At 57.4% G+C, this 22,853-nt stretch overlaps 1 protein-coding gene and 1 long non-coding RNA gene across 6 annotated transcripts; one reads left to right on the top strand and one right to left on the bottom strand.

Moving 5' to 3' along the window:
* Positions 1–8,150: 8,150 nt before the first annotated feature.
* LOC138441112 (uncharacterized) lies at positions 8,151–10,488 on the top strand. Its single transcript, XR_011257246.1, has 3 exons — positions 8,151–8,242; positions 8,875–9,204; positions 9,639–10,488. It is a non-coding gene; the product is annotated as an uncharacterized lncRNA (long non-coding RNA).
* MKNK2 (MAPK interacting serine/threonine kinase 2) lies at positions 10,048–21,727 on the bottom strand. Of its 5 annotated transcripts, XM_069591522.1 has the most exons (15): positions 21,553–21,727; positions 21,269–21,404; positions 17,859–17,946; positions 17,651–17,752; positions 17,471–17,568; positions 15,600–15,679; positions 15,196–15,269; positions 14,851–14,955; positions 14,706–14,761; positions 14,526–14,621; positions 13,929–14,123; positions 13,132–13,296; positions 12,465–12,508; positions 11,949–12,213; positions 10,048–10,563 (listed from the first exon to the last, which is right to left on the bottom strand). In XM_069591522.1, exons 2-14 carry the CDS (start codon positions 21,317–21,319, stop codon positions 11,973–11,975), a joined length of 1,395 nt encoding a protein of 464 aa, XP_069447623.1. In that variant the 5' UTR covers positions 21,320–21,404; positions 21,553–21,727; the 3' UTR covers positions 10,048–10,563; positions 11,949–11,972. The 5 variants fall into 5 exon arrangements, with proteins under 5 accessions (XP_069447623.1, XP_069447622.1, XP_069447626.1 ...); XM_069591521.1 differs by having other exon boundaries at positions 10,048–12,213; XM_069591525.1 differs by lacking the exon at positions 17,471–17,568 and having other exon boundaries at positions 21,553–21,702.
* Between the last annotated feature and the right edge of the window lie 1,126 nt (positions 21,728–22,853).

Genomic DNA, 22,853 nt, shown 5'->3' with positions numbered 1-22,853 from the left:
GACCCCAAACAGGTGGGACCCAGCCCAGGCCAGTTGCTCTGTCTGGATTTAGTTTTGGGGCCATTAAAGTTCTCACACCCCATCAGACTGTAGAGTTTGCTAGACCTCAGAGTAGAAGATTCACCCAAGAGACAGCACAACCCTCATTAGGCCATAAACTGAGGATGTGACTGGATTTGGGGAAAGGAAGAAGAAGACAGCTTCAACCAAGTGCAGCCAGTTGTTTGAAACTCTTCATGAAATTCTTGGTCACAGCAGTGATGATCGGTGGTGTTGAGATAACTAGGTGAATCATGAAAGGGAAAAATCAAGCTACTCTGCATGCTGGAAGCTCGTCTCAGGAGTTCGGGGAATGGAAAACTAAAGCTAGAGTTGCCATATGATCCAGCAATCCCACTTCTGGGCATAGACTCAGGGAAAACTATAATTTGAAAAGATACATGCACCCCTACGTTCATGGCAGCACTATCAACAATAACCAAGACCTGGAAGCAACCTAAATTCCATTGAGAGATGGATGGATAAATAAGCAGTGGTACATATACACAGTGACACACTCAGCCATTAAAAAAACATGCAGTAATGCCATTTGCAGCAACACGGATACAACCATAAACGACCATACCACGTGGTCATCAGAAAAAGACAAATACCCTATGATATCACTTAAATGCAGAATCTGAAATACGGCACAGGGCTTCCCCAGAGGCTCAGTGGTAAAGAAGCCACCTGTCAATGCAGGAGACATGGGTTCACTTCCGAGGATCCCACATGCCACAGAGCAACTGAGCCCGTGTGCCGTAAGTACTCTGGAGTCTGGGGACCATGACTACTGAGCTCATGTGCCGCAACTACTGGAGCCCTCAAACCCCAGAGCCTGTGCTCTGCAACAAGAGAGGCCACCACAGTGAGCAGCCTGCACACTGCAACGAAGAACAGCGCCCCCTTGCCACGACCAGAGAAAAGCCCAGGCAGCAAGGAAGACACAGCACAGCCAGAAATACTGAATGAATAAAATACAGCACAAATGTGCCGGGGTCCAGCCCCGGTGGATCCAGGGTAATTCACAGGGGAGACGGAGCAGGCGTCCTAGGAAAAAACTTAGTTAATTATGGATATATAGAGAGATTAGAAACAGATAGTGTAGTAGAAAAATTAGTAGAGAAAAGGAGGCTGAAAAACTTGGTTCACGTGGAATACCAATCACCACCTACGTAGGCCACAGGCGTCTTTCCGTTCTCCTGAGGGAGAGGAGGCACTGAGGCCTCCCCGGTCCGATCTTAGAAGCCCAGGCAAAATTAGCAGGCTTGGTGAGTATCCAAGTACCAGATGGGAATTCAGCCAGAAGGGGAAAGAATGGCACAGGGGAATCAGTCTTTCCAGAAACCGATCCCATTTCTTTATTTTTCAGGTTTGCTTATATACTTTTTGTTATACATAGGGATGAATACATAGTCACGTGGGGGTCAGCAGACCTGACCTTTGTCAAAATCAGGTGCTTCATATAAACGTATACAAAGGTCTTATGGGTTTTACATCATCTTCTGGCCATGAGGCCTGCTTATATTTTATGGCCCTTTCTGATAACGGTCAGTCAACCAGAAAACTTATTTTTTCCAGGGGTGATTTTTTTCTTAAACCAAGCGCCACCCTCCAAATAAAGTTGCATTCCTATAGGGTGAGAGTGTAGTGGGTTACAATCAAGAAAGGAATTTACTTAGCCTAAGGTTTAACATGATTAATCTTAAAGGTTAATACTTATTTCTCCTATATGCTAGTTATATTCATTATAAGGGCAGGGAATATGGAGATTTAGCAGCAAATATTGGCTCAACAAATGAAAAACCCTTTAGCAATATAATTTCTAATCAATCTACTATACTATACTAATAATTTTCTAACTTCTCAAAAGAGTCTATATTTAGAAAGTTTTAAAGCATCTCGTGCCTCTCACGGTTGAGAGGCTGTAAACAATCACATGTGGCCAGAGGAACCCGCTCAGGCAGGCTAAATAACCTTCAGACGAGTTCGTAAGTTGAAACACTCTTGTCACGCCCAGGAATTTTTATTAACTGGAGCTGCAAGTTAACTCCTCCGAGAGAAATGGTGATGGAGGACAGCCCCCCGTAAAGTCAGAGGTGTAGGTGAGAGCATAAAACAGACTCTGGTTTTGGGGGTAGATGCTCGGGAACAGGGGGTCTCCTGAGGCTCGATCTCGCCTTTTCGTAATGCCGAGCCTCCTTCCTCATGACCTTTGCCAAGGGCGGAGTTCCTCACACTGGCTCCCGGCACAAATGAACAGTGTGAACAAGTGTGAAACAGAAACACACTCCCAGACATGGAGAACAGACTTATGGTTGCCAAGGGGGAAGAGGGTAGGAGAGGGAAGGATTGGGAGCTTGAGGCTAGCAGATGCAAACTATTACACATAGGATGGATAAACAAGGTCCTACTGCATAGCACAGGAAACTCTATTTAATATCCTGTGATAAAACACAATGGAAAAGAATACAAAAAAATAAAAGAATGCGGGCATTTTCCTGGTGATCCAATGGCTAAGAATCTACCTTCCAATTCAGGGGACTCAGGTTCCATCGCTGGTCAGGGAACTAAGATCCCACGTGCCTCAAAGCAACTAGCGCCACATATCGAAACTAGACTCGAGGCAGCCAAATTAATTAATTAAAAGTGGTGACTTAAAAAAAAAACCGTATATATGTGTATAACTGAATTACTTTGCTGGACAGCAGAAATTATCACCATGTTGTAAATCAACTTATAATTCAATAACAAACATTTTTTTAATTCAATAAATAAATAAATGGAAGGGAACGAACAAGACAGGCAACCAAGACTGGCAGTTCCACCCAAATGGCCCTCAATGCAGGGTCTGAAGATAAACCTTCTACCTCCTGGGGCTTCCCTAGAGGTCCAGCGGTTAGGACTCCATGCTTCCAGTGCAGGGGCCCAGGTTTGATCTCTGGTCAGGGAATTAAGATCCCACGTGCCTCAAGGTGCAACCAAACATAGAAGAAAGGAAGAATGAGCAAGGGAGCGAATAAGCGACTGAGAAAGCTCTTACACCTCTGGAGAGGTAGGAGGTCTGGGGCTCAGTCACCTGAGCTGCCTCAACCTCTGCTGCTCCCTTGCCTCCAAGTCCTCGTCTCCCAGAAGGTTCTGGGCACCTAAATTCCCCACAAGGTGAAGTTGCCCCTTCCTGGCTCCTCCCTGAGCCAGGGGAGGCCCCTGATACCAAACACGCTCAGCCAAGAAGGCAAAACATACAAGACCAGACAAGCACTCCAAAGGGTAGGCCTGCAGGTGACGTGACCTGACACACCGGGCGCGGGGATGCCCCGGGTCCCGTGGCAGTGGGAGGACGGTTACTCTGTGGGCAGGGCCCGCGCCACCCCTGGCTATCAGGGAAACCGTGGACATTGCAAACTGAAACATTTATTCCCTTGGGATTCCTTTTCAGCCCATGGTGCAAATATATTTTACATATGTTTATTCTGGGACGTAAAGTGGTTCTGATGTGGAACTGACAAACACGTAACTTCCTTAACGACAGGAAGACAGGCAGAGAGGAGAGTGTGAGGGAGGCCACGCTCCAGCTAAGGACACATCCGCTCCACGCCTGCGGGCGGGTGACTCCCACGGCTGCACCTCCTCCGTGTCCCCATCTGAGACACCTCCTCCCTGCTGAGATACCCAGAGCGCCCCCAGCCCCAAATGCAGGGCGTAGGGTGCTCCCGCTCCCACTGGGTCCCTGAGCCCTGCTTCCACGCCTTGCTCTGTAGTGTGCGTCCTGGTGGGGTGTGCGTGTGTGTTAGTCGCTCAGTTGTGTCCAACTCTCTGCAACCCATGAACTGTAGCTCACAGGCTCCTCTGCCCATGGGATTCTCCAGGAAAGGATACTGGAGTGGGTTGCACTCCCTTGTCTGGAGGATCTTCCTGACCCAAGGGTCGAACCTGGGTTTTCTGCATTGCAGGCAGATTCTTTACCATCTGAGCGACCACCAGCGGCACACCTCTGCAGATGGGGTGTATTCCCTTATGCGGCCATCAGGGGGAGTGAGACCCAAGGATCTGCACCAGCAAGGGGTAAAGGTGTGAAGGATGGGGGACCCTACTCTCCTGGTACTCCAGTGCCCTGACCCATTTTCCAGATGGGCATATTGAGCACAAACCCAGTCTCACATGCCAGGGCCAGAACCATATGGAGCTGATTAGAAGGCCAGGAGAGACCACCCATCCAGATCCCTCACTCACTCAGCCTGTCCCACTACATTTATTGAGCACCAACCATATGGCTGAGACTCAGGACAAACAGACTGAGGATCAACCAAGGACTGGGGGTGAAACACAGATACTGGGCCTTGTGACCTGCATTCTCCAAAGGGGTAGGGAGGACAGTAGCCCCCCTAGACCAAAGAAGTGTATTAATAAATAAATGAAAGGGAACTCAGCTGCACCGGCCACGTTGCACCCGCTCAGTAGCCACGTGAGGCTGACAGCTGCAAAGACAGAGAACAGGCTCACTGCTCCAGGAGGTCCTACCAGAAGGCACCTGCTTCCATGGCCCCCCGATACCTTCTCCTGGGTTGGCCCACAAGTCTGTTCAGGTTTTTCCATGACATCTTAGAGAAAAACCCAAACAAACTTTTTGGGCAACCCAATATTTTCAAGTGAGCACAAGAAATAAGTGGAGTTTTGTTTTACTTTGAGACCAAAGGGAGGAGGAACTGCAAACACACAAGTGAATAACAGAAAGTGGTTACTTGCTAATAAGATTGTAGCATGTCAGGATCCTGCTTGTGACATTGTAATAGACTTTTGCACAATGTTACCAGTAGGGGAAATGTTAGTTCTTACAACTGCTGGGAATTCACTGGTCTTCCAGCAAACATTCTCAGCACAAACATTACCTCCATGACCAAATTTGTGTGTGTGCGTGCTCAGTTGCTCAGTTGTGTCCGACTTTTTTTGCAACCCCATGGACTGTAGCCCGCCAGGCTCCTCTGTCCACGGGATTTCCGAGGCAAGAATACTGGATTGGGTAGCCATTTCCCAACCCCAGGGGATCCTTCTGACCCAAGGGTCAAACCCAAGTTTCCTGCATTGCAGGCAGTTTGCACCCCCTTAAATTTTAGGCCCAGGCGAGGGTCCTGGCCCAGGTTTGGAGTGGTGATGAGCAGCTTTCTCACCGTGGTGTGCTTGGCATCAGTCCCCCAGTGAAGCGAGAAGCGGTCCAGGAAGTAAGGACCATGATGGGACCAGAGACTGGACAAGGGTGACCCACTGGGCTGATAACCTCAGCTGGGGGGCACCAGGGCTCCAACTCACAACCTTCATGTGGTTCTTTTACCTGTGGAGTGGATGCCCCTTTGGACACAGGGCTTCCCTTGTGGCCCAGTGGTGAAGGCTCTGCGCTCCCACTGTAAGAGCACGGGTTTGATCCCTGGTTGCAGAATTAAAGTCCCACATGCTATGTGGCGTGATCAAAACAAAACAAAAATGCTGGCAACAGGATCTTATCCCTGTTTGTCCCCCAGTCTGTGCTGGGCACTTGCCACCAGACACTCTCCCCAAGGCCCTTCCATATCACCATCCCAGGGCCCAGATCCTGGAGGCCTCCTTGGTCCCTGAGCCAAGGATGTGGCACTGGGCAGACCCCCTCTGGTTGGCTTCCTCTCATGAGGTCATCAAAGGGAAACCAAGGCAGGAGAGAGCTGGAACTGGTAGATGTCATAGAAACCCCACAGCACCTTCCCAAAGTTGCCCACAAACCCCAAACCCTGTATGAAGGGGAGCATAAATCCCAGCAGATGGAAGAGATGAACATAGCCCAGTGTTAGGACCAGAGAGGGTTCACGGCACATGATGAACCCAGAGCCACCGGGCTCCAGACACTCGTCCAAATCCCAGAGGTGAGCAGTCGGGCTGGGAGCGCCTGGGTCATTCATGGGCCCTGCCCCAAGAACCCAGCCCTCCCTTCCTCCTTCCTGTGCCAGCTCACCCCATCCAGGCTTCAACCAACGAGGTAAGCCCTTCCTCTGATTGAATTTCATCACGCTTCACTTTAAACCAGTTTGTCTTCTTTCTGGGTGAGTCAAAGACCAGGACAGGCTGCAGTTTCCTGGGACGGGATGATGAAAGAAGCTGTGAGGATGAACCACCAGGAGGGCCTGGTGTGCGGACAGCACTGGGAACAAAACCTGCAACAAATCCCTAAACTCTAGGGTGGAGACGCCTGTGCTGGTGATAAATCACTTTCCCATACACTGAGTGAGCACTTACTGTGTTCCAGACTCAGTACAGACTCAGTCCTGTCATCTTTTTCATTCTTATTGCAGGGAAATTCACAGAATATGAAATTCACCCATTTAAAATGAACACTTCAGGGAATTCCCTGATGGTCCAGTGGTTAAGACTCCAGGCTTCCATTGCAAGGGGCACAGGTTCAAACCCTGGTGGGGAAGCCAAGATCCCACCTACTCCATGGCACAACCAAATAAGATAAAATGAAGACTTTAGCAGCATTTAGCATATTCACAGGGCTGTGTAACCATCACTTGTAGTTCCAGAACATTCCATCAACCCAAAAGAAACCCAGTGCCACCGGCTGTCATCCTCAGCCCCTGACAACCAGGAACTCACTCTCTGTCTTCATGGATTTGCTTGTTGTGGACGTTTCACATAAGTGGGATCGCACATTATGTGACCTTTTGTATCTGGCCTATTTCACGTTATTTTTTAAATAAAATTTCTTTTTTAAAAAACAGTTTTGAGAGACTTCCCTGGTGACCCAGTGGCTGACTTCATGCTCCTCTTGCAGGAGGCCTGGGTTCAATCCTTGGTTAGGGAACTAGATCCCGCAAACTGCAACTAAAGATCCTGCATGCTACAACTAAGTCAGCAAGAACAAGACTGGGAGCTGACTGTGGCTCAGATCATGAACTCCTTATTGCAAAATTCAGGCTTAAATTGAAGAAAGTAGGGGAAACCACTAGACCATTCAGATATGACCTAAATCAAATTCCTTATGATTATACAGTAGAGGTGACAAACAGATTCAAGGGATTAGATCTGGTAGACAGTGCCTAAAGAACTATGGGTGGAGGTTTGTAACATTGTACAGGAGGCAGTGACCAAACCTATCCCAAAAAGAAAGAAATTCAAGAAGGCTAAGTGGTTGTCTGAGGAGTCTTTACAAATAACTCAGGCGAGAAGAAAAGTGAAGGGCAAAGGAGAAAGGGAAAGACATTCCCAACTGAATGCACAGTTCCAGAGAAGAGCAAGGAGAGATAAGAAGGCCTTCTTAAATGAATAATGCAAAGAAATAGAGAAAAACAATAGAATAGGAAAGACTAGAAATCTGTCCAAGAAAATCAGAGATACCAATGGAACATTTCATACAAGGGTGGGCATGATAATGGACAGAAATGGTAAGGACCTAACACAAGCAGAAGAAATTAAGAAGTGGCAAGAATACACAGAAGAACTATGCAGGACCTAATGCAACCTAATAAATAAATCAGTTCAGTTCAGGCGCCAGGCCTCCCTGTCCATCACCAACTCCCGCAGTTTGCCTAAACTCATGTCCATTGAGTCGGTGATGCCATCCAACCATCTCATCCTCTGTCGTCCCCTTCTCCTCCTGCCTTCAATCTTTCCCAACATCAGGGTCTTTTCAAATAAATAAATATTTCTTTAAAAGAAGTTTTAAGGGACTTCCCTGGCAGTCTAGCAGCTAAGACTCCAGCCTTCCAACGCAGGGAGGCGTGCGTGTTTTACAAGCTGGGACGATAATACAAAGTGTCGGGACGTACACTAGCCCTGTTTTCCCTATCCTTAGCACTGTGGAGGCTGGGGGAGGGCAGCTCCAGAATCACCCGTGATTCCTCGTAATCTCGGGGTGACAGATCCAGTTTGCAGAAGCCCTGGACCAGCTGCCTGCCTTGAGCTCCGTTTCCCGCGGCGCAGACAGAAGGCCCCAACGCCACCCAGGAAAGCCTTCAGCTCCTCTGTCTCCAGGATTTTCCTGCCACTCCTCCAAGAGACGTGGAAGGGCCGGGGCCGGCCGTGAAAGGGGCGGGGCTGGCCTGGGATGGGCGGGGTCGGCCTGGGAGGGGTGGGGCCGGCCGAGAGGAAACCGCAAACATCAAACTTAGGGCTGCAGCTGAGAGAACAAGCTGTGCCTGGTGGCCGGGTCTTGGCAGGCGGCAGGGGGCAGGCAGAGGTCAGTGGCGTGGCCTGGCAGGGCTGGGCAGGGCCCCATGCCACCTGGGAGGGTGGTGGCTTAGCATGTGGCACCCACCCCATTTCCCTCGCATGTGCCAGGCCGGGCAAGGGACAGCATTGAGCTCGGGCTTTGGGGAAACTAGGCAGGGGGCCGTGGTCCTGGCTGGGGCAGGGTAGCTGTGGGGTTTGAGAAGAGGGCTCCAGAGGGCAGCTGAGCAAACGCAGGAGCGGGGCCAGGCTCCAAGGTATCCCTGAAGATTCCTCAGGTAGGGCCAAGTCAGGGAGGAGGTGCCACTTGCCAAGCCTGGGGTCCTAGGCAAGAGAGGGGATCCCAGTGCCTACGCCTTTCCAGGAAGCCCTCCGAGCAGCTGGGAGAGCCCCCTTTGAGCCCCACTTCACAACATCCAGGCTGTCCCTAAGCACCGCTAGATACCACTCCCTGCAAAGCACCTATCTGCTCTGTGGGCTCCACCCTTGTAGGCCTGTCAGCCCTCACTGGGCTGGCTGCAAGGGAGACAGTGGTGCCCCACAGGGTCCTTTGGCCCCTAGCCCACACTCCACATGGCATCAAGATCAGTCCTTCTGAAATGACATCCAATGGGGCCTGTGCCCTGCTCGCATTCCTTCTAGGGGTGTCCACCCAGGGGCAATGAAACAACATCCAGACAAACATATGCTACGTGTTCTCAGCAGCACAACTCGCTACTCCAGAAAGCAGGACGCCTCAATGTCCATCGGTGGGTAGCAGATAAACACAGTGTGGTCCAGACAATGGGCTATGACTCAGGTGTGAAGAGGAGGGAGGCACCAACGCACGCTGCAACACATGTGAATCTTGAGGACGTGCTGTTTGGAGACAGAAGCCAGACACACAGAAGGCTCCAGGGGCTGATCCTAGACTGGCCCATTCCAGGCCCTGCAGAGGATTTCCCCCCTCCAACCCTTTGGTGGCACCACATGGTATGATGTTAGTTCCCCAACCAGGGATGAAACCCATGCCCCCTGCATTGGCAGCACGTTGTCCTAACCGCTGGACTTTCTTCTTGCCTTCTTGCTGTGCTACCTGCTGGTTTCACCTGGCTTTTCCTCAAGACCCCTGCTGTCAGATGAGGGAACTGATAAGCACAGCAGTCTGAAAGGGCCTGGAGTTCCAGCCTGTCTGCTGTCCTTAACCACTGGACTTCACAGCCCCCTACCCTTTGGCTTCTGCCTCCCGGAAGCCCTCCCTAACACACTGCTTCTCCCTCTTCCCGCCAGGATCTGAAGTCAGCCCTGGCTGTCCAGCAAAGACCTGCAGATGGCAGGAATATAATCACAGTTGAGAAAGGAGTCTAGAGAGGGAGGAGGGCCAGCCATGAGGGGGAGGTCTGAATTACTGGGTTTTGTTGAATTAGGTTGCATTGTCCAGAGGTGCCCCGCCCCAACTCAAAGCTGTTTTCCTCCCTCCCTTTGGACCTGGGACATCTGCTTGCTGATCTCCACTGACCTTGGACTTGGGGAGGCCATGCAGCATGACTTCTGAAGCCAGGCTGCTCAGATCAGCCAGCCACATGAGGAAGCCCAAGTCACACAAGAGACCCCTGTGGGCACCTGGCCCAGGTTCCAGCCTCAGCATGAGCCCAGCCCACGGTGATGAACCTTCCCAGTGGAGGACCCAGGTGTCCTAGCGCAAGGACAAACTGAGCCTTTCAAGCCCTGTCTGCATCCTTGACTCATAGCACCGCCAGGAATAACAACATGGGACACTAGGTTTGGGGCAGTTTGTTGCAGGACAATGGAAAGCCGCAACGTGAGCATGCAAACGGGTTTTTATGACTTTTATTAAATCCTTACAAAACAGAATACAAAATTCCGGCATTGACAGTTGGTGAAAAGGAAAACTTCAGAGCTGTATCAGCTCACCTGGTAGAGTGGAGTTAAAGTGCTTGGATGTTTTTCCCCCACTTTAAAAAAATTTTTTTTTTTTTTTTTTACCCATCTTAACGTTGAAACACTGCTGTGCCCCCTTCCCCCAGCGCCGGAGCAGCCTGAGAGCCAGGCTCATTCACAGTAACGGTTCTGACCAGTCCTCCGGGCCGCACTGTTCGAGACAGCGGGGAGGAAGTGGATGTCCCACCTTTGGATTTAAAAAAAAAAAAAAAAAAAAAAGCGGCTCACAGCTCAGCTTTCCCGAGTAAAATGGCCATGGCGCCTCGCAGCGGGTGAGAGTCCGTTTGTTTCTTTTCTTTCTTTTTTTTTTTTTTTTGTACAAAAAGGCAGAATTCTCGGCTGCAAAACGTGGAATCACAAATGGGAGAGAAATGATGGTGGGGGAGTTGCCTCCCCACCCCCGGAGTCTTTGGAAAGGCCAGTCCACAGATCCGGCGGGCGGGGAGGGGAGGCGGCCCCCACCAGCCACCTAGGACTGTGGCAACATCCAGACGTGGGGGGACCACTGAGACTGCGCCCGAGCTCCCCACGCCTCGAACCCCTCCCCCCGCATTCAAGTATTCTTCAAGAACAGGGAAGGGAAGTCAACTTTTGTTTTAGAAAACTAACGAAACAGAACGAACGACTAGAAGCCAGATCGGGGTACCCGCAGAAGCCGGCCGGGACCCTGGGGACCGCCTGCCCGCGCCCGCCACCCCGCCCCCGCCCCCGCCCCGGCAGAAGCCCCTGTGCACGTAGAAAAGGAAGCCTGTGTATTGCATAGTGTCTCCCACCCGAAGCCCAGGCGTCAGATCGGGGAGGGCCCAGACTCCCCAGACCGGCGGGTCACGCGACAACATCTGACTCGGGCGCGGGCGGACCGGGCAGCAGCTGCGGCCTTTTCCTGAAGGTGGGCGGGGCAGACACGCCGCCCGGGGTGGGGGAGGGGGGCTGACGGGGCATCCACACCGGACCCGCGGGGCTGCCGGGCAGGACGTGGCCGTGGTCAGACTGAGCCCTGAGAAGGGGCACTCGGGTGCCCGGGTCTGGGGTCCGTGGGACCCCCACGTCGGCTGACGGGCGCCTGTCCAGCCCCTCTCGCTTGCCCTGGCGCCCTCCTCCCGGGTGGGCAGTCCCCAGTGGAGGGGCCAGAGGAGGGCCCATCAGCTGCAGCTTAAGGTCAAGGTTCGAGGGAGCCCCGATTGTCAGTCGGCGGAAGGGGTGGGGTGTCCAGTGGGCGTCACTCCGCCCTCCCCGCCCCAGGCTCCGCTCCCGCGACTGCGGAGACCTGAGAAACCCCCGGCCCCGCCGCCCACCAGGGTGTCTATGGGGAGGGAAGAAGCTGCCGTCTCATCCAGGGGAGGTGGGGGTGGACCGGTCCCTGAAAACATCGCGAGGGCCGGAGAGGGCGGCGGGGCCCCGCCCGGCCCAGGAGACGCCACGCCCTCCTCTCTTGAGTCCCGCGGGGGGAGGGAAGGGCCTTCACAGTGGCCGAGGCGTCCCGGGCGTGGCGGCGGGAGGGAGGGCCCACCCAGCCGCGCGCCCGAAGCTCTCCTCCCCCCCGGAGCCTGCTTTGCTTTTAACACCATTGGAAGAGGGGGTTGCGGGGAGAGAAAAAGAAAAAGAAAAAAAAAAAACCAGCAAAAACCTTATATAAAAAGACCCCCGAGCTGAGCAGAGCGCCTCGGAATCCAGCCGGGAGCGGGAAGGAGGGGATGGGGGGAGGGGAGCCCGCTGGTCATGGCGGGCGGGCAATAGCTTAAAAAATCTTTTTAGATCTGACAGGTGGGGAAGGCCTATGTACAGAGGGAAGGAAGGCGTCACGCGTGGTCTCCCACCAGGACCACGGGGGCCGCGGACAGGCTGGCGCGCTGCCGCCGCTGGGCCAGCTTAGACTGGGAGGGCGGGGACAGCTGCAAGCAGCGTGAGGTAGCTCGGATGACCACGGGTTGGCCCTGCTCCGCCTCCTCCTCCGCGGCGTCTTCCTCGCGCTGGGCCAGCTGCCGGTTCATGGCAATGGCCTCGGCCGCGAACGAAGTGAGGTCTTTGGCACAGCTGTTCCTGGGGACCGGGCGGGGGTGGGGGGTCACCAAGGAGGGACCGCAGACCCTAAGAGGTCCCAGTCTCCGATGGGTGGGTGTGGGGCTGGGGCGGCAGTGGGTTGGAGCCCCGCCTGGAGTCACAAACTCTGCACCTAATAGAAGGACACCCAAGCGCTTGGACAGCTTCCCTGCCCCAGGACTGAAAGGGTTTTTTACATCTTAACATTTAGCGCCCCTCATGGACTTGGGGCTCCCCACTTAGGGCCTCACCTCTGCAGGACCATGGGCGTGGGCAGGGTGTTCTCCGGGGCGCACTGCAAGAAGACAGGAGAGGCGAGGTTGGAGAGGAGAGCCCGCCCGCCCGCGCGGCGCTTGGCTGACTCTTGAGAACACCAGAGCACAGGGGTGGTGAACGCAGAGCACCTGCGGGTAACCCGCCAAGTTGGGGGCGGGGCCTGCCTCTCAGCACAGCTGCCCCTTCAGGTGGTTCCCAGCTCCTGGAAGAGGGTGGAAGCCCCCTCCACCTTGAGTCTTTGCTCCCCACGGTGCCGACCTTCGGCCTAAGCACCTACCCCCTGGGACGACCACTGGGCAGAAGACAGACACATCGCGCTTTTCCCAGACTGGTGGGTAGAGAGCCTGGAACTGCCGTTGGCAGGCCATGAATCTACCTTGGCTTGCTGCCCGAGTGCCACCTGGCTGACCTCAGCTTGACGCTGTTCGAGAAAACAGGCCCCAGCACCTCCTGGACACAGAGCTTGGCAACAAGGAGCGCCTGCAGTGCAGATTGAACTTGGCCAGCAGGCAGTGGGGGTTTCCCTACTGTGCCCTAGCTCACTCTGGGGCTCTTCGACCCTTGCTCTGAGTAACCCTGGCCCATTGGCAGAGGCATGATGGAGGTCTGAGTACTCCCACGCTTCCTGGGGCTCCCACTCACCCCCTGCACCCAGGGGTGCTGCAGGACTTGGGCAGCGCTCAGTCTCTGCTTGGCATCGCGGACGAGGAGCTTGGAGATGAGGTCTTTGGCAGCAAAGGAGATGTGGGCCCAGTCCTTATCTGGAAACTCGTACTTGCCCTCCTGGATGCTCTCAAACAGCATGTTCTGGAGAGGACACGGGGAGAGGGGTCAGCTGCAACTAGCAAGGGCTGAGGCCATGTCCCCAGTGCCTGGATGGGCAAGCCCAGACCTGGAGGAGCACCCCTCCTCCACCACATCCCGTGTGACCTGGGCCTGGGCTTAGGGAAAGTGTTCTGAGCTCAGCTAGCAAAGCAGAGGTACTGGGAGGCTGGGCCAGAGTGGCTTCCGGGAGGTACTTGGGCTCTACTGGAGTGAGCTGAATCAAGGGGAAATCAGGCCATGACGCCTGAGCCTCAGGTGGTCTATAGAAGGCTAGAACCTGACCACCCCAAACCATAGGCCTTGCCTTTGGAAACGAAGAGGCAGTGGCCTGCTAATGTGGCCAGCGGTTGAAGGCCAAGCCCTAAGGGGTGCTCAGAGGTACACGAGACAGGATCTGCGGTTGGGTGTGGGTTTGTGTGCAAACAGGGCAGCCCTGGGGGGTGCACAAGCCGGTCCCCAGGGTAGCGGGTAAGTGTGTACATAGACCAGGCCTTGGGGTGCACCAGGCAGGCCGCGGTGAAGGTGCACAGCCTGTGTGTATGAGTGTGTGTGCAGGCCGAGGCAGGCCTGGCGGGGTGCTGCGGGAGGGGTGCACAGCAGGCCGCCACTCGCACCTGGCAGGCGGGGCAGGCCTCCCCGCGGTCCCAGCCGCAGTCGCTGCCGCAGTGGCCCACGAAGGGCGGATAGCCGCTGAGCAGGATGTATAGGATGACGCCTAGGCTCCAAAGGTCGCAGCGCTTGTCGTAGATACTGGCCTCCTCGCTGAAGGCCTCCACTACCTCCGGGGCCATGTACTCCGCGGAGCCGCACTGTAGGCGAAGGCAGGGCGTTAGAGAGGGCGGAGGCGGGAGGGGGCTCACTGACTTGGACTTCCTGAAGCCCGTGCTCGGCCAATCAGAGGCTACTAAAGAAAACAGCCCCTCCTTCGCCCTGCCGGCCAATCAGAAGCCACCGAGGGAGCCGGCCCCACCCCCAACCCTCACCCCCACCCAATCAACAGGTGCCGGGAGCACGCCCAGGCTCACAGCCTCGGCTGCGGCCCTGCCCAGCCAATCAGCGGCTGTTGCTAAGCGGAAGCTCAAACTTTGAGGCCTCAGCAGACAAGCAGGATCCACACCTTGAGGTTATGCAACTGCGGTCTGGGACCGGATTCGGGACCATTCCCGCCCCCTCCGCCCCTGCCAGCACTGCCCCTCCTCGCAGGCCCTCACCGGAGTGAGCAGTTCTGGGGTGGAGATGGGGGAGCAGTCCCCGTTGAGTTTGATGCCACTGCCCAGGTCAAAGTCGCAGATCTTCACGGGGGACACCTGGGTGGGGTTGGAACGGGCTGTGAGGGCTGGGTCCTGGGGGCCTGGTCCGAAAGGAAGGCCACCCCCTTCTGTACCCCTCACCTGGTTGGGGTGCTCACAGAGGATGTTTTCCGGCTTTAGGTCCCTGTGGGCGATGCCTGCCGGGAGAACCAAGAACCAAGGTCAAGGGTGGGTGGGCACGCTTTTCAGGGGTCCTGGGCAGGTGGACTGGGTGCAAGCCACCCACCTTTGTTGTGCAGGAAGTCCAGGGCACTGGCTACGTCCTGCACCACCACGCTGGCCTCCAGCTCATTAAAGTGCCGCCGCTTGTGTATGTGGCTGAGAATGGAGCCTGGGCCAGAATACACAGGTGTCACCTCCACTGCCCAATGCCCAGCACCCACCCCACCCTGGCAGGGAAGCCCCGACTCTGGCTTCTTTGAGTCCAAAGTACTCCAACCTGAGCTGGGGCCACCACCCTGGACCCCTAAGGTCCCTCTGATGGGCAGGCCCCCTGGAAGTTTCTCCTTGGTGGCCCTGAGCCCCCAGGCCCATCGGGATCCAGACAGAAATTGCGCCAGGCCACACGTACCACCCCGCATCTTCTCAAAGACCAGGTAGAAACGGTCCTCCTCCTCAAAGAACTCAATCAGCTCGAGGACGTTCCTGGGGTGCAGGGCAGAGGGGCAGGGGAAGGGTTGAGGCTTCCTCAGGCCCGCGTGCAGCCGCAGCCACAGCCCTGCCCAGGAGGGGTGCGCCTCCTCCACCTCCACCTGCCGGCAGGAGGCATGGGCCTAGGGCCATGGGCCTGCTTCCACCTTGCCCACCTCGGACTGTCTGGCTTGCCCACCACTGGGCCCACCCACAACACAGGGCCTGGCACACAGTGGGTGCTCATTACGTGGCCACTGTGGGTGATGAGGAGGCTCTTGGGCCCATTTATCCACTGAAAGGTGGCTAGGGGCCCAGTGCTGTGACGAGGCTAGGTCACATTACCTGTGTCCCTGGCACTGATACAGCATCTCCACTTCCCTGAAAACCCTGCTCCGAATGTGGCCCGGCTGCTTCTCAATGATCTGAAACGGCCGGGGGTGGGGGATATAGGAGTGGTGAGGACAGACACACATACAGAAACACAACTGGGCCAGCCGGATCCTCCACAGCCCGCCAGAAACTTCCCCTGGGTCATGCCTGAAACTCATCAGAGCTTAGACTTTTAAGCTCCGGAAAGCAGAGCTCTCCTATGGGGGCCCAGAATTTACCGGAAGTCAAACTGTGGTGTCAGCACAAACGGGGCAGCATGTCCCCAGAGGCCTCCCAGGAGGGGTGACATGGCAGGAGAGGCAGAGAGGAGCTGGAGCTCTCCTTCTGGAGCAGGCCGATTTGGACCTGGAGCCCCTGCAACTTATCCCTTCAGGGCAGCAGGTTCTTTAGACGAGGTGCCCCCCCACCCCACCGCCCAGAGCAGGAGACTGGGGGCCACTGTGGTGACTCACACCCCACCCAGGGGAGTAGGGGCGCCTGGGGCAACTAGCTCCCGCCAAGCTCTCTTCCTTCCCCAGGCACCACATCACCACATCTTGTCTCCCAGTCCCATGCTAATCTGGGGAACACCCCCAGCACCTGCTGGGACCTTCTTCCTAGGCTGGACCTTGGGCTCCCTCTCACTGGGTGGGTGGGCAGGCTTGGTCACCAGCATGTTTGGGGCTCCGGGCCACCAGCAGCCTAGGGGAATGCCTATGGTGTGTTCTGCTGGCCAGGCTCCAGCAACAAGCTGGCACCATGTCCACTGGCCAATGGGCCGTCACCCGAAGTGCTCTCCCACCTGTCGAGTGACAGATACACCTGCCCCACAGATTCCAGGGGCTCCTTGACACAGTGCCACCAGTCATGCCCTTCTGGAGTTAACTGAACCTCATCCCATCTCCTGGGAACATGGCTAGGGCCCCCAATCCATGGAGGAGACAGCAGTCCCTCTCAGGAGGGATGTGGCCTTCTGGGGTTCCCACCCAAACACCTAGCCTAACCACTCCCCGCCTTGGTCTCCCTGTCCGTCAGAGTGACAGGAGCCAGCCTGCCCAGCAGGGCCCGTAGAAAGGAGGGTTCGGGAGCCCCCCAACCATGCAGAGAGTGCTTGATGCTAGGTGTCCAGTCCTGTGGCACCATCACTCACCCCACCTGGGCACTCCCAAGGGGCAGGGGCCACAGCCACCCAGGTCACCAGGCTTCCGCCAAGGCCTGAGGTTTCCAGCCAGTTCTGCTTGCCTTGGAGTACCTGGCCCTCCTTCCTGGGCAACCAGCCTCCCATGACCTCACCCAGCCCAGAAGCCTGGAAGGCTTCTCAGAAGGTGGGGTCTGATGCCCGGCCAGGCACACAGGCTGCGTGGCCACACCCTGGGTCAGGGCAGCACAGGGTAGGCAGGAGGCTCTCACAGGCCTGCCCTGGTCTCCCCAGCTGCCCACCTCCCCAGACTCAGAGTACAGGGTTTTGATCTCTGTATCAATGCCCAGAAGCATTCCTTAGCCCTGGAACAGGAGCCTGAATGACCCAGCACAGAGCACTGGCTCTGACTGAACCCCCAGCTCTCAGCGACCCCTCTGGCAGCAGGTTCTTGGCCACCTGTGCTGGTGTGCCACCCCTGGTCACTTCTCACCTGGACTTGGGGGCTCAGCCTGGGCTGACCTAGATTCCCAGGGGTGGCCTGAGTCACCAGCCTTGAGGCCATTTTTAGACATTGGTTTTCCCCGGCTGTCAGTCTGGCAGCTCAGATGCCAGCTCCCTTCCTTCTGCCACCTCTGGTGGTGCCAGACCCTGGCGCTGCTGGGGAGAGGCAAGGGGCGTGCTCCGGTGCCATGGACTGGCTCACCTTGACAGCATACTCCTGGTTGGTGATGAGGTTGATGCAGGTCTGCACACGGGCATGGGCACCCTCCCCAAGCACGTCCTCCTGCAGCTGGTAGACATCTGTGGACCCGGCGGTGGAGGTGAGAGCCTCCCTGGGCCAGCCCATCTTCCCAAAGCTCCCACCCCGGCCCGCTCCACTCACCTTCAAACTTGCCCGAAAAGCTGTCAGTGGCCCGGCATCTCTTCTTCTTTTTGCCTCTCTTCTTGGCATCAGGGATGTCGATGGGCTGGCTCGTGGGCATATCTGTGCCGGGAGGGCTGGAGGTAAAGCCCACCCAGCTTGGGAGGCGGCCCAGCCCCCCCCTACCCCGCTCCACCACCAGAGATGTGCCCTCCCCTCAGCCCCTCACCAGGGCGGGTTGGGCACTCTGGGCTGAAGTCAGGCTCCCCGTGGCGGGCCTGGTCTAGGGTGAAGGCCAGCTCGAAAGGATTCTGCCCCTGCAGGAGAGGAAAGGACAGAGCTCAGGCCCTCTCCCTGTCCACACACTGAGGGGCACAAAGCCTGGCTTTGCCAGGCCACCAGAAAATTAACCCTTCACTCCCCACCTGCAGCCGTCAGGGCCTATGCTGAGGGGATGTGGTACAGGAAGAGCTGGTTGCCGGTAGGCAGTGTCGCTTCCCAGGCCAGGCCTGAGTTACCGTGCGGCCCAGGCTGTGTCATGAGCCCTGGTCTGTTCACCTGCAGGATGGGGCCAGCACCACTACCTGGCACAGGGATCAAAGGTGTGGGGCAGCCACTGGGAGGGACTGAGTCACTGGCTTCCCTGGGTGGGGCTGCCAGCCAGGTGGCCCTGCCTGCTTTCCCATGGCCTCCTGGACTCAGTTTTCCACTCTGAAATGGGGCAGCACGGTCCCCTTTGCTTCACACTGTCCTCTTGTCCCCACTGCACCTTCTTCCCACCACACTGCCTGTGATGTACCCCCATCCCCCAACTCTGAGCCTCCTCTCCTGCTCTCACCCCCTCCTCATCTGCTTTCAGATCCTCAGCACCATGACCCATGCAGGGACACAAGGGAGAGGTGCCTACGGTCTCCCACATGAGCACTGGCTGCTCCCTGCCCAGCCCTGCCCTGGCCACAGCCCACAGGAGGGAACCCCTCACAGGCCCTGGTGTCCAGCTAAGGAAACAACCCGTGTAGCAAGCAGGGGCCAGCTCAAGGTCACCCCCGACAGCCTCCAGGTCCTCTGCAAGGGACCCTAACCCAGGAACAAAAGTGGCTAGGGTTCCTCCCAACAAAAGACAACTGGGATAAATATGTTCCTGCAGAGCAGGTTGAGCGTGATGACTGGCAGCCATGGCAAGGCACGAGGGTCGGGACGCTGAGGCCTACCAGCTCAGCTTGCTCTCCTGAGCTCCACGCGTCAGGGCAGACCAGGTGGCCAGGGCTTTAGGTGGGTGTGGGGGCCCTGCACACACAGCCATGGTGCCAGCCCTGACACTGGATGACTTGGGTCAAGTTGCTGCCCCTCTCTGGGCCTTGGAACAACTGGACCCAGGGCTTTGGCAGGAGGGCCCTCTGACAGAAGAAATGCCAGGAGACCCTCCAGGAACACCCAGGGGTCCACCGGCAGAAGAGGCTAGGCCAGATTCCTTCAGACAGGAGGCCCAGAAGCCAGTCCGGCAGCAGAGGGGCAGGCAGAGGTCAGAGGGAGCGGCTGAAAAACAGGCGTGGGCCCGCCCGGACTCCCCACCCGCCTGCAGATAGTTGCTAGGAGGCCCAGCGGGCGGGGGCGAGGGAGGGAGGCAGCACTGCAGCCAGTGTGCGCGGGCTCAGCCACCAGACCCTACCCTGCCTGCCCAGGGCTCTGGCACCCATGGGGTCAGGGACACAGCTGCGCCAGCGCTGGCAATCTGCTCCGATAAGTTGGCGCCGAGTGACCACCTCCACCGGGGAGGAGAGGAGGGGTAGCACCGTGGGGGTGATCAGAAGTGGACGTGAGGCTCGGGGCCAGCAGCTCCTCACCAGCTACCCGACCCCAGCCTACTGATCTGAGCACCTGGGGGAATCGTAGGACTACCGAAGGGTGCAAGGACCTGAGGGAGCCTCTGGGTCCTGACCAACCCCCTGCCCCGTCCTAGCCTCCAGTGCAAAGAGCACTGGAGAAGAGATGGCCAAGCCACCAAGATGAAGGGACAGCAGGCCTGCTCCTGTGTCCTTGTCACCACGTGCAGAGGGCCTGCAGGGTGGGGTGAGGGGAAGGCCCTCGCCTTCCAAGCCTCTACTTTCCCATCTTAAAAGGGGGAAAACACATCAGAGACATCTGGCAGACCAGGGCAGCAGCTGGGTGCAGCTGGAGGAGATGCTGAGAGTGGCCAGCCCTGGCCACCAAGAGGGCCACCTCAGAGCTAGGACTCCCTGCCCAGGGTCCCTCCAACTCCCTCAGGGCTCCCACAGTCCCACCTCGGTGCAGGGCTGTTGTGTGGCCTGCAGAGGCCAGTCCGTGCTACCAGGCAGTGTACCCAGACCAGGCCTAGGCCTGGCTGCAGGCCTCCAGTCAGCAGGCCTTGGCAGGAGGTGGGTGGAACCATCCAGAAAGTTCAAGTGTGCTTTGGCCACCATGCTGGCCCCACATGCTAACCCCATCTTGGCTCCCACCCAGCCCCCAGAGGGGACAGACCACTACCAGGGATGTCTCTCGTCCACCCTGCTCCTGCCCAGTCCCAAACACTTGGACATGCCAAGGCTGGAGCTGCCCTGGGAGGCAGGGGGAAGCCAGGATGACAGGCGTGTGGGCAGGGGCGGGGCGCTGGCCTGGGACGCTGCCTGGATGGGCTGGGAATTTTAACCTAGTCTCAGCTTGCTCCTCCTACTGTGGTTGCAGTTCACCTGTAGGCACTGGAGCTCAAGCATGCACATACACAGACACAGACACACACACACACACACACACAAACACACACACACACACACCCAGGTCCTGCCTTCTCTACAGGGCAACAGGTCCTTGCCCAAGAAGGCCCAGGGAAGCCATTACATAACCCGGCCAGTGGGGTGGGGTGGCCATTGACATCACTGCCTCCCCAGGGCCAGGCTCTGTGGGGCCCCTGCCTAACACCTGCCTGCCCCCACCAGACTCGCTCATCTGAGACCAGAACTCGACTGCCACAGCCATGGGGCCGCCACAGAAACTTCCTGCTCTGACAGGATATAGCACTTGGGCCTGGGGTGTCTGGGAGGTGCAGAGCTGGGAAGGCATTCAATCCACTGCCGCATTCTGTAGACCACCCAGGAGGGTGTCCCGGGGACTGCAGCCCTGTCTGGGGCTCCTGGAGAAAGGACCCAACAGACCCTCCCAAGCCCTCCCATGACGCTGGGGACAGGACTATGGCTGCTGACTACCCCAGCAGTGCACAGTAGTTGGGGTCTGCAGGGGACACACAGCCAGGGGCCCTCATGGGCAGGGCCCCCCCAGTTCTGCCTGGGGTTCTTGGAGTAAAGACCCCAGAGGCCCCAGGGCACTAGGGACTGACTGTGGCATACTGAATCCCTCCCCATACCAGCACATGCCTGGCTGGGGTCTTCATGGGTACACATGGGTAGAGGCCCCACAGACTGGGGAGCTCCTGGAAGAAAGACCCCACAGGTCCCAGGGTGCTTGAGACTGGACTCTGGCCCAGGATCACCTCCCCCCGCAATGAATACCAGGCTGGGGCAGCCCCAGGCAAAGGGTGAGGTTGGCATGAGCCGCGGGAACTGGGGGCGGGCTCCAAGTCCAGTGGTCCCGCCCTGGGCGCCCCCAAACCGACCTGCCCCTCACCTTGAAGGAACGGTGGAAGCCCTGAAGTTCGGCTGTTTTCTTCTGCACCATCTTCTGTCCGGGCCCCGCCAGCGGGGGAGGGGACGCGGGGCCCGGAGGGGCGGCCCGTGGGAGAGGGGCGGCAGGGGAGGGGACCCTGAAGGCGGGAGCAGACAAAGGAGGGCGTTGAGTGGCCGCGGCCGGCTGCGCCGGGAGCCCGGGCCAGGGAGGCGAGGCTCCGTGGGGCCCGATCCCCGAGCCCGGGCCGGGGCCGGGCCGGGCCGGAGTCGCAGGGCCACACTCACCGGGGTCGGGCTCGGGCCGGGGCCGCAGTGCCGCCGCCCGAGACGCGCAGCCCGGACCCCGCTGCGCGGACCGCGCGGGGAACAGCGCCGCCACCGCCGCTGCCACCACCGCGGACTCCTCGGCCTGGGCCGCCACCGCCGAGAGGAGCCGGGCGCGTCGCGTCGCCTCCGCCTTTATAGGCCAGGCTCGGCCCCGCCCCGACGCAGACCCCACCCCTCTGGGCTCCGCCCATGCGCACACGGCAGGGGCGGGGCTGGAAGGCCCCTCCGGCTATGGGGAGTGTCTGCGCGCCTGCGCTGTGCGTGGCGCGGGGCTCGGGGCGCGGGACCCGGGAAGGATCTTGGCTTGCTCGGACAGGTCTGCCGGAGGCTCGAGGAGACCCGCGGGACCCTGATTCCGAGCTGGAGTCCGGCCCTGCCCTCTGGCAACAGCCCTAGTCTACCGGGCAGGGCCTAGGATGCACTGACTTCTATGGGCAACACGCCTGCTCTAGAACCTGCTATAGCTCCCACTTGGATCTCTCGGCTCCCGGATTTTTCAGCTCCCGGATCCTGGCCCCAGCTGTCGTGCAGGCGCACCAGCTGTCGTGCAGGTCCACCCCAATAGGCTTATAGGCCCAGCTGCTTCCCCAGGTTGCTCCCCAAGAGTTCATCCAATTGTTGACTGGGGAAAGGGGACGCAGTAGCGGTTGGCGACAGATCTGTGAAGAACCGTCCCTCAGTCCTGCAGAAAGGAACGTTTCCCTTGACTGATGGAGAAAAAGCCCAAGGGGTTAGCGGTGAACAGGACAGGAGGCAAAACACAGCCCCATTTTGGCTGGAGCCCTTGACCCAGGCTCTGAGAGAATGAACCAGCTCTCCATCCCCACAGCCCTGCCGCGGATGATCCTCAGAGCCCGTATCTGGACACTTAGTGTCTCACGTTTGCAGAGTAGACTGTCCTCCCTCCCGTCCAGGGCTCAGCCTGTCCACTGAAGCATACGTGCATGCGTGCATGTCTATGTGCACTCATAGACGGGCTGGGTAAGATGTGAGCTTCCAGAGGCTGCTTCTGGAGCCCAGAAGTCTGAAATTCAGGTGTCATCCTCAAGACCACACCCTCTCCGAAGGCCCCATGGGAGGATCCTTGCTACTTCTTCCAGCTTCTGGTACTTGTTGGCAATCCCCAGTACTCCTTGGCTGGTAGCCACATCACCCATTCTCCACCTGTCTTCATGTGACCATCTTTTCTGTCTCCCTGTGTTTCCTCTCTCTGCTAAGGACACCAGTCATTGCATTAAGGCCACCCTAATCTAGTACAA

This window comes from Ovis canadensis, chromosome 5 (genome assembly GCF_042477335.2).
Source record: "Ovis canadensis isolate MfBH-ARS-UI-01 breed Bighorn chromosome 5, ARS-UI_OviCan_v2, whole genome shotgun sequence".
In the NCBI taxonomy this organism is placed as follows: domain Eukaryota; kingdom Metazoa; phylum Chordata; class Mammalia; order Artiodactyla; family Bovidae; genus Ovis; species Ovis canadensis.
The sequence above is the reverse complement of the archived record's forward strand: the minus strand, read 5'-3'. Positions and strand labels throughout refer to the sequence as shown.